The sequence below is a fragment of the Colletotrichum higginsianum genome, chromosome 1, assembly GCF_001672515.1.
Source record: "Colletotrichum higginsianum IMI 349063 chromosome 1, whole genome shotgun sequence".
Classification (NCBI taxonomy): Eukaryota; Fungi; Ascomycota; class Sordariomycetes; order Glomerellales; family Glomerellaceae; genus Colletotrichum; species Colletotrichum higginsianum.
Window position 1 is genome coordinate 4,189,763 of NC_030954.1, and position 10,958 is coordinate 4,200,720.

Sequence of the window (10,958 nt, forward strand, 5' to 3'; positions counted from 1 at the left end):
TCCAAACCGCAGACTCCAGAGCTGAACCAAGGTGCGGCCTTGGGCACAGGAACGTTCTGGGCCCTGAACTTTGAGTTTAGGGGACAACTGCAGAACTAACTGCAACTTTCCGAACTCGCCTTCTTTTCAAGGGTCCTTCTCCAGGACGGATGAGGAGACGGCAAGGATCTGCGGAGCCGACCGGGTTGCCGGGTATAACCATGGTGCCCGCCTGATGCTGGGTTAAAGAAGAGGTAGAAGAAAATTCGGTGCATTTAGCAGGTGAGAAGCGCTCGGGTATCAATGGCGGGGAACAAAGAAAGATGATGTAGCATAAGATATTTGTAGATACAAACCTACTCTCATCCCGGGGCATACAATACAGTATTTGGATACTTGCATCCAAAAGTCTGGGGTGGCGCTCATTGCAGTCAGGTATTGTCCCGAAACAGTCAGATCTGTCGCTTTCGATTTCATCCTACAGGAGGCAACCCGACGTTCTGCTTCTTGGGGGCTTGCTGCCTGCTGACTGCGAATGTCAGAGGAACGCCCTGACTGACTGGGGGGGCGCCTATGGGTGAGAGTATGGACCAGTGTCGCCGGCTGCGGTAGTGGTGGTGGGTGGGGGCCGCGTCTCTATGGAATCTCACTCGGCTCCTTCATTCCCTCATCCCTGATGTCGACGCTCATTGCCATTGGGTCGGTTCATCGTGATAGATTGTGGTTGGAAGATGGTGACGAGCTGAGATGCCTGAAAGGGCATCATTTGCATCACAACAGGCGCAATCAGCAACTCTTCAGCACTTTAGGTACTGGAATGTAGGTAGGTATCTGCGGTAAGGTACCTAGGTATCCAGAGGCACTTTGGGCACAGAGTGTCTAGCTGAAGCCTGAAAGGCCTGGAGGCGGTCGGTTGGTGTGACTAGCGCGATGTTAGTGCTTCCCGCCCGGCGGAACCCACTTACTTGTTCGTCTCTTTCCCGTCCAGTCTCATTCGATCCATATCAATCCGTCCCTCTCCTTCTCCTTCTCCTCCTTCTCCGTCTCACTCTTGATCGCCATCAAGCACTCACACCAGTTCCTGGCATCGTCTCTGCGTCTGCGCCGCTCATCGCCTGCTTAACTCCTCGACGCTCCTGATCACGTTGATCTGCGACCCGGCGTCATAGAGTGACAGCACATCACCCACCCACCCCCTTCATCAACTTGCTGGGACTGGTGTGCTTGCTAATTTGACCCCTGTTGTCTCTGGACGGACAATTGGCCCCGCGGACCCCTCGAACCTCGTACTTCCTCGACCCGCGACCCTCGACCCTCGACCACCTCCACCTCCGAAGCGGAAAGCCAACTCGGACAGGGACTGTCGATCATCAAATCAGCCCAAACAATCAATCCAAACCACCTGCCGTGCCCACTTTGTCACCTGCTCTCTCCTTTTGAAGCAATCAGTCTTCGCCCGAACAACAACCCCGCCCAGGACTTCAAGCCTTGGTCTCTTTTTTTCTTCTTTTTTTCTTTCTTTCTAGCCGACACGACTGTTTCCTACCCCTTCTGCCATCTCCTTTCAAGCAGTTGGAGCCCGCTTAGTCGACAAAGAAACTGTCGAACCAACCAACATTGGCCCCCAGCTGACGGCCTACCTTTAAGGCGACCCCAAAAACACCAACTCGGTTTCCGCCTTTTGCTTACCCCGCCAACCTCAACCGCCCTCTGAATCCGCGTCCACCAGCTTCCCGACCGACTCTTCCTCCCGGATAATCACCCAGCCCTCGACCGGTGGGTGACGCCCGCCATCTCGAAACCCCGTATCTCCAAACCTGCCATCGAACTCCCCCCGGACCGCATCGATGGCTTCCAACGGTTCCAATGGAGCCTCTCAGCAGCCTCAGGTCCAGCCCTGCAGGTACAAGGTCGGCAAGACGCTGGGCGCTGGCTCTTACTCCGTCGTAAAGGAATGCGTTCACATCGATACCGGTCGCTACTACGCCGCAAAGGTCATCAACAAGCGATTGATGGCCGGCCGAGAACACATGGTGCGTCCTTTCTCCGTCTAATCTTCGAGTGTCCAGTCGAGCACCAAAGCTGACAAGCCCCTTTTTCGCAGGTCCGCAACGAGATCGCGGTGCTGAAAAAGGTCTCCATGGGCAACCAGAACATCCTGACTCTCGTCGACTACTTCGAAACCATGAACAACCTCTACCTCGTCACCGACCTGGCTCTCGGCGGTGAGCTCTTTGACCGAATTTGCCGCAAAGGCAGCTACTTCGAATCAGATGCCGCCGACCTTGTCCGCGCCACCCTCTCCGCCGTCGCGTACCTGCACGACCACGGCATCGTCCACCGCGACCTGAAGCCCGAGAACCTCCTTTTCCGCACACCAGAAGACAATGCAGACCTCCTAATTGCCGATTTCGGACTGAGCCGCATTATGGATGAGGAGCAGTTCCACGTCCTGACCACGACATGCGGCACCCCTGGATACATGGCTCCCGAGATCTTCAAAAAGATTGGCCATGGCAAACCCGTCGATGTCTGGGCTATTGGCGTCATCACCTACTTCCTCCTGTGCGGCTACACGCCCTTCGACCGCGACAGCGATTTCGAGGAGATGCAGGCCATCCTGAACGCCGACTACAGTTTCACGCCCTTCGACTACTGGCGTGGCGTCTCCGACCATGCCAAGGACTTCATCCGTCGCTGCCTCACCATCGACCCGAACAAGCGCATGACGGCGCATGACGCCCTGCAGCACCCCTTCGTCGCCGGCTACCTCAACAACGGCGAAGGCGAAGGCCAGAACCTGTTGCCAACCGTCAAGAAGAACTTCAACGCTCGCAGGACCCTGCATGCTGCCATTGATACCGTCCGCGCCATCAACAAGCTCCGCGAGGGTCAGGCCAACTTGATGGACGGGGCCAAGTCGCAAGAACCCACACGGGGAGCCGCGGCTCTGAAGACCCAGCCAAACACGAGAAAGGACGATAGCGCCATCAGTATAAGTAGCCAGGGTGATAAGGACTCGGGCTACGGTACCCAACCCGAAGCCGATAGCCAGACTGATGTTGTCATGACAGATGCCGGGCCAACGCTGAGCGGTGTACCGGCCAGCCTGCGGCCAGGCAGTGAGCAGAACAAGGTGGTTGAGACGAGCAGGGGCTTGTGGAGTGGTTCTGCATTGCGACGATAGTCCCGTCGCAATGCCGTACCAAGTGTGAAGGTCACAGCCTTCCACGAAGACCTGCATAAGGCAGACAACTTGCAATCTGTTGAGGGGACACAGCCTTTGAGACTTGACTGCCCGACCAAGGAGGCTTTGAGGGGTCTCTTCACGCACATGCGAGGAGGTCGTGCGGCAAAGAGCCTGGGAGAAGTCAAAGCAACGGCCACAGTGTTTCCTCTGTCATAAGGCGTCATTGTCTCTGGTGTCACAAACCTGTCTGCTGAGAGCATGATCAGGGGGATGACAAGTCTGGCAGTGGAAGAAACAGCAGGAAAACTAGATACCTCAGGTTGACATCCGCGGACTGGCTCCGCCATTGGATGGCACACACTGACTGTGGGTTGGGCCGAATCGCGGCACCAATTCCCTTTCTTTACTTTTTTCCATGTCCCAGCAAGATTCCTATAGGCATATATCAAGGACAGGACTCGGATAAGCAGCCCGTTTAATGGAATGATATGAATGGACCCAGCCAGTCCTTCTGAGTGATGATTGGCGGAGACTACGCAAGTCTTGTTGGCATCAGTCTCTTGCCGACTCATGTGACATCGCGGCGTCCTATAGAAGCAAGTTTATGGGTCATACAGACAATATCCGGGCCTCCGATTAGGCTATCTTTTGCAGATATGAGCTAGATGACGACGGCAAGTGGAAACAGTGTTCCGTTGTGTCTATTTCATTGCGGCCAAAGACTGTGGATTGATGTGACCTGTTCAATAGAAACCCTAGGGTCTTGCTACTTTGACTCACGCACAACCGAAACTTTCATTGTCTACGCGGGAGAGCAACCTGGGCCGACCTCGTAGAGCAAATTCTAGCCTTCTGTATCATACCCTCAGCAGTCGTACACTGTCCCGCCGGAGTAGTCGCTGGCCGGATTCGCAACCGGGCAGGCGGAGGTGCATGCCACGCAGCGCTGGTCGGTTCCAAAATATACCTCCGAGCTCCTGCAGCCTTTGCAGCGGTTCGGGTCGATGGACCTGTAGTTGCAGTCGCGGCAGGTCGCGGCAGATGCGGCGGAGGCGAGGAGCGTGAGGGCGGAGACGAGGGCGGCGAACTTCATGGCAGCGAGAGTCGGGGTTCTTTGGAAGTCTTTTGGACAGGTGATATGCTTTTTGGGGGGCTGGTTTTTGTTTGTTTTTTTGCGCGGATGTTTTCTGGTTATATCTCGTCAGCACATCAGTAAGAGCGTTCGCTGTTTGGGGTCGCACCTGGTACTAAGTATGTAGTCTGGCCAAAGTCGTAGAATGGTGAGGATGCGGACTGTATCTCTGCCATATCCGGGAACGGGCAGAGATGATTTATAGCCAGCCACCTGAACCCATGCCGGACGAGCGGCTCTTACGGACTTTGAGGCATAATCGCACCATACAGCTCGACAGGAGTCGTGCTTCCAGAGGTCGTCTTTTCGCAGTCATACGGCGATCTTCTGCCAACATTCCCAGTAGGAGCTGTCTCGAGTGTGGATATTATCATTGTTGGTCGAAGCTAATTATATTGCACCGGTATGGTGCTATTGATGGTTTCCGGGAAGGGGATGCCTGATGCTAAACTCCAACGGAGTCGGGCTCGCGATCAAAAACCCCGGTCGTCTTACACCCGCGAAGTATCCCCTCAACTGCGAGATAACTCCTTCCCCTTTCTTACTCTACTCTTTTCTCAGTGGTGCATTGGGCGAGGGATACCCTGATAGTCCCTAGGAGTCATTCAAGGCGGTCCTTTTGCCAAGTAAGCATTTGTAATGGAACGATGAAAACGCCAACGACCTAGTCAAGCCTCATGTCGACACCTCGCTTCCCCAGCTTTCACCCTTGGTTCACCTTGCCATCTATATATTCATCGACATTAGGAGTTTCAAGTAAGGAACCAAACCTTCATTTCTGACACTGCCACTCTGGTATCCCATCCATCTTCCTCTTTTGTATTGGTCCCGAAGGCCGTCTACACTCTTTTCCTCATTCTTGCCAACCGAAATCATCCATACCGGTTCGACATCTTCCAAATCAGCATACCGTATAACCGTTTTATGCAGCACGGTTCTCAAGACATCTTCCGGTCTGCCTGTAGCAGCTAGCGGAGCCTGTACGTTTCCCACGCAAAGAGACGCCAGAAACTCAACCAGCTGAAGACCAAATTTCGATTTTCAGAACCTCCGCAACCACCTCCCTATTTTTCACCCTATCACCAGTTCTGGCACAGGGACTTGGTATGGGATTAGAACCAGAGCTGGATCTGGAACTGGACGGAGTGAGCCGGATTTTTCCGTGCTGGGTCCGCCGCTGCTGGGTAATGCATCGCCAGACTCTCTCGCCCCGGGGCCCTCTGCCAACTTTTCCTATGTCAGGTTCTGAGGAACGAGTTGCTGTGCAACCGAATGGAGCCTCATCGACAACGTCGTACAGAAAGGCATTGCATTTGTGATGCAAAGCAACGCGCCGCTTGCTTCTAGCGATGCCATTGCCAACATTGGCCTGTCTGTCCCAGCCCCGGGCATGTATTGCAACCGGTTGGTAACAGGGACGGCCTGCCAGCGGGTTGCCCGAAGGACTTATTTGACCATGATCTCGAAATTGGCTTCACCTACGTCGCCCTTTCTCCCGAGACCCAGTAGTTCATTCACGAACTGGCACCTGGTTTCTTCGAGGAATCCATTCTGGGGGACCTAGGCATTGACGACCTGACTCCGAACGATCTCAACTGCAAAGAGCACCGACATCGTTAATGCCTATGAGGAGCAATCGGCAGGGCTTTCACCAAGTACATCATCTAGCCAGCCAAACAAGCTGACGAAGCCGGGCAAAACAGGCAATGGCGATCACTAGAAGCATTTACAAAATTTCCCGGAAGTTCCCTAACCCATAATGGGCCGACCAGACGAGAGGAGACTGAAAGACCTACGCGTCAAGCAGGCGTAGTCGCCCTGGTGCGACGCCATTCTTAACCAAGTTCTTCCTCAGGAACGTCCACTCCGTCGGTTGCGGAAGCGTCCAAGTCAATGTCGAGAACGTCTAAGAGTGCTGACCGGGCGAAATGGACCCCGCCTCCCACAGGGGAAATCATCGAGTACGAGGTTGGTGTGCGAGCCGACATCCGGTTCGTTCTGAAGATTGGTGTTCACGCCCAGATCTTCGTCCTGGCATCACCACGCAGATCAGCTAGCGCGACAGGTTGTGTATACCGACATCGAAGGACACATACGATACTTCCTCTGAACATCAACTCCCAGCCGCCGAAGCGAAGCTGCATGGCGTGGATTTTCTCTAGTGTCCTTGGGCCTTTGACTGGATTCTGGCATTCGATACTAAGGCTACGTGCCTTCCCACATCTCCGACCGATCCCGCACTCCCGGCTGAAACTGCTCCTCCAGCTGTTACTCCTCCTAGAACCAATGGACGTGGATAAACAGAGGACGTCGTCTCCGACATGATGGGCCAAGGCGGCAGCAGCGAGCTCACGTACGATTCGGAACCACTAGGCAACAAAACAGACTTCGAAAGCGTGGGCTGCGAGTTCGCCATACGCGTCGACCCCGACGACGCGACATAATCGTCTCCTGCAACATGCACTGGGAACATGTACGTCGTCCGCTCCGATAGCCAAAACGACGTGGACTTCTCCGAGGCTATGGGCCACCGCGGACGACGTGCTCCTCTTCAGCGGCGCCCAGCGACCGATACTCCACTACGACGACACCATGTCCCTAGTCCCTGGTCCGCCTCGACGCCGAACTCAACGAGCCTGCGGGGACCGTCGGCGTCTTCTGGGCGCCGTAAGACGACACCGGGGACCTGAGTATTTCTTCGCGACCAATCGAGACCGACACTTACGACCGGATATTCTACCCGACTGTAGGCAACCATGCGGACGGGACGTCGTCGACTGTCTTCCTAGCGCAGGGCCGGGCGGCAGACATCGGGACGCTGCAGCGTCCGGATGCCACATACTCGATCACGGGAAGCAGGGTGAGCGCCTGTTATGTCGGTGTTAGAACAAGGCACGCCATATCGGGGAGGGTGGTTCTCGGGTTCCTGCGTTGGCGTTCCAAGCACGTAGGCCATCCCTTATCCATCTCACAGAGCCTCATGTTTGGTTTCGAACGCTTCCTCACTACGCTTCGCCCCCCGCCCCGTCGTCGTCGGGCATCTTTCTCGAGGACTGTCCGACGCCACTACACGACACTGTTCACCCTCTCTCGTCAGACCCAAGTCAGGCTCGAACCCGAAACGTGAGCAGCAACGGCAGTCATCCTCTCACCAATTGCGTGCACACACCCCCCTTTTCCTTTTCACCCTCCCTCTCCCCGCGGCTCTGCCCGCCCCATTTCCTCCCGACCTCGCTCTGGGGAAATTAGCAATATCTCACTGACCGGCTACATACCCATGCTACCCCATCGCCGACCTGTCGTCGTCATATTTCCCAGCCCAACGGCCCCGCGTGTGCCTCCTCCGGAACACACAAGGGGAAATCACCACACAAACAAGTGAAGAAAAAACAAAACCCCCCTCCCCTCCCCCCTCTCGAACCCAAAAGCCCGAATCCAAACCTTCGAGAGCCCTGCCAAGACACACCGGGAATCCCTGCCCGGCGTCCTGCGGTGATGAAGACCCACATCACCCCCGGTCGATACTCGGTACGGGCGGGAGTCAGCCAAGCCCCATCAGCCCCAATCCTCCTCCCCCGGTCCCGAATGCTCGGGTCTTGGCTTAGCGTCATTCTTCTCCAAAAGACCCCCCCTTCTTCACCACACGCGTCTGCGCCGCAGTAGCATGCCGGCCTACGTAATTCTTGCGCCGCAATCCACCCACAGGGTACGAGGCGGTGCGGCAAAGGCAATTCCGCTTCCAACCCTCTGCCGGACCCCTACCGACCCGACCGGGATCAGCTCAGGCGGGCCCGACATTCGACGTCAGCAATAACAGGTCAGTCCAGCATGCCAAGTTGGCGCGTCTCCTTGTCATCTAATTCAATCTTGAGCGTGTCAGTAACGAGCAAGTCACGGTGATGCATGGGCGGGTAGTGGATGGATGCAATGGGTCTTGTTAGGAGAAATGCTCCTCGTATTCTTTCTTCTGGTTCTTCATCAACTACTTCAGTAGCGACTGCTCTACCACCTCTGCTTGTGGTGTACTCCATCTCATCCTCCACATTACTTCGGGTCCGCCTTCCTCCTGGCCGGACGCCTGAGATCGTTCTCCTCCACTCTGCATCTGGCACCGAGCCGAAGCAGAGGGACGGGCCGAGATCTCGACGTTGAACACATTAAATGTACGGAGGTCTATGTCTCCATGTCCTCGTGCCGTGTACGCCACTCTCCCCAGCTCCGTGGGTCTGTCTGCCGTTGTGATCATCCAATAGGCCGTTACTGCAAAGCCTGTCGAGAACCATGATTCTCCGGCTAATTCTGTCGTTTGCAAATAATAATAATAATAATACCACGATTGCGCCGTTGCTGTGCTGCTGATGCAAATGGTACAGGTAATCCAAAGTGGTATCCGTGTTGAGTAAAAAGTGCTGATGATGAGAATCGAACAAAAAAGGTATCGGTTAAGGGGTGTTGGTCTTTTGTATCGGGTTGCCTGGTATCGTCTGTTGAGAGCTATTATCGCGCTCGACGTGACCGTGGAGGTATTAGGTTCATCCGGCCGGCGATACCGCTCAGTTGCATTATGGTAGGGCTTTAGATTGACGTTCGCCGTGCGGCGCGAACAGTCAAATCTACCGTATGGCCACTTCGGTAAGCTGAGGGATTTCGTATCGTTCGTGGTCGGGTCGGATCTCGATGCTGAAGATGCTGCGGCCGGATTCTTCAGATAGCGCGGGACTCAAGCTTCCGCTGCCCCGGCTTGATGCGCTGTAACTGGAACTGCTGCCAACGGCCCACTCGTCGCTCGATGAGCTTCCACGTCGCCGGAGGTAGCCCATGTTGTACATCCGTCCGTACTCCTCGTCGAACGTCTTGGTTTGCTCGCCAATCTCAACGTAGTCATACTCCCAACGAGTCTTCTTGTCGGCCTGCTGTTGAGGCAGGTACCGGGCCTTGGCGAAGTAGAATATGCCGGCAGAAAGAAGGGAACCGCCAACCAGGTCGACTGCGTAGTGGTGGTTGAGGTACATCGTCGCCCACCAGATCCATCCGACATAAATCATGAACAGGGGGCGGAAACGGGGGAAGCAGTAGCTCAGAATGAGAGCCTCCATGACGGCGTCGGCGGCGTGCAGCGAGGGGAAGGCACCAAAGGGTACGGGGGCCGTCGTGAAGCTCGTCGTGTACATGTCGATTCCGAGGATGGCGTCGATGCGGGCCAGGCCGGCGGGGGATCCTTGCATGCCGTAGGCGGCGGGCGCCAGGCCATGCTCGTTCTCGTACCACGGGGGAGTGCAGGGGAAGACAAGCTGGATTGTGACGCCGAGAACGTTGAGCCATCCGAAGCACTTGGCGAAGACGGGGACGGTCTTGGGGGCAGCGAAGAAGAACAGGAAGCCGGCGCAGATAAAGGGGGCGCCGAAATGACCTAAGCCGTACGGGATCCAAGCGAGGATGTCGAGAACGGGGTGGGTGTGAGCGGACAAGATATTAGAGAGGTTGGCGCCGTAAAGGACATTCTCGAGAGCGGGCAAAACGCGAACCCAGATGTGAGGGCGATATTTCGCATCAATGAAGCTGGTACTTCTGTCAGCGTCTGGAGACATCAGAGGGGTGAAAATGGGGCACAAATGAGACTTACCGGCTACAAAAGAAATAGATGAGATACGTCCATATACTCAGCCCGGGGAAGAAGAACTGGCTCGTGGCAGGAACGGTCAGGAGCAGGAGACCACCGGCGACGGCGAGGGTCTTGATTAGAGGGGCCGAGGGCGTGATGCAAAGTGAGAAGATGATCAGGGCGATCAGGATGGTGTACTGCAGGTCGAGGAGCCTCCACTTGTGATTTTGCAGTTTCCGTAATGTGACGAGAGGGTTGAACGATCTCTGAAGTGAGGTGACATCCTCGGCACCGTTGTAGGTGTCGCGCTTCTTCTGGTTCCTCTTTGCCCGGCTGGGTCGGTACCGGTGCGGGATAGGGTTGAGCTTGGCGAAGTTGATGTTGCCGGTCCAAAGCGATGGGAGCGTTGGCTTCCCTTGGAGGAAGCTGGCGAAGTCACGCATAGTTGCTGATACTCGCGGGGGAGCAGGTGATGCTCTGAGAGTCGCGACGCAAAGCGAGGGGGCGGGGTGAGAGAGGTGGCGGAGATAAAGGACCTCGAGGACGTCAAGGTCTTTCTCCGGTGTTGCGTCGACTTGTGTGTGTCTGACTAAAACCAAACCATCCGGTAGGTTTCTCTTGTCTTGTCTTGTCTTGATTCTGTCTCGATGACCCAGCTACGTCATGCCCCAGCAAGCCGGCCTGTTGGAATTCCCCCAGAAATATCCTACTCGTCGACTAGGTGGTGTGTGTGATTTGCAAGCGGGTGGTCGCCGTCGAGGGAGGAGGGAATGATTAACAGGATGGGAAGTCTTGGGATTGAGGGAGGGAGGAGAGAAAGAGGTCAAAAAGGGAATGAGACAAGCAACAGAGTTACGCAGAGTGTGGATGACTAGATGGATATGTATGGCGAGCAGACAGCGGAACGGACGGGCGAAGCGGCAGGGTTAGGCAAAGTAGGTTAAGGTAAGGCAGAGAAGGGATAGATAGAGTGACAAAGTGAGAACCAGAGACAGGGCACGACAAGGACCACGGTCCCAAGTCTTGTCCAGCGAAGGAGGCCGAGCTCCTCTGGA

The 10,958-nt window shown here is 55.6% G+C and overlaps 3 protein-coding genes across 3 annotated transcripts; 1 reads left to right on the forward strand and 2 right to left on the reverse strand.

The window, feature by feature from the left end:
* Positions 1 to 1,826: 1,826 nt before the first annotated feature.
* Positions 1,827 to 3,166, forward strand: CH63R_01248 (Calcium calmodulin-dependent protein kinase type i; the record flags this gene model as incomplete). Its single annotated transcript, XM_018296223.1, has 2 exons — positions 1,827 to 2,012; positions 2,084 to 3,166. 2 exons carry the CDS (start codon positions 1,827 to 1,829, stop codon positions 3,164 to 3,166), a joined length of 1,269 nt encoding a protein of 422 aa, XP_018164585.1.
* An 868-nt stretch (positions 3,167 to 4,034) lies between these two features.
* On the reverse strand, positions 4,035 to 4,262 carry CH63R_01249 (uncharacterized protein; the record flags this gene model as incomplete). Its single annotated transcript, XM_018296224.1, has 1 exon — positions 4,035 to 4,262. The coding sequence occupies one exon, from the start codon at positions 4,260 to 4,262 to the stop codon at positions 4,035 to 4,037; it is 228 nt and encodes a 75-aa protein (XP_018164586.1).
* Positions 4,263 to 8,914: 4,652 nt separating this feature from the next.
* CH63R_01250 (PAP2 superfamily protein) lies at positions 8,915 to 10,346 on the reverse strand (the record flags this gene model as incomplete). Its single annotated transcript, XM_018296225.1, has 2 exons — positions 8,915 to 9,860; positions 9,925 to 10,346. 2 exons carry the CDS (start codon positions 10,344 to 10,346, stop codon positions 8,915 to 8,917), a joined length of 1,368 nt encoding a protein of 455 aa, XP_018164587.1.
* Between the last annotated feature and the right edge of the window lie 612 nt (positions 10,347 to 10,958).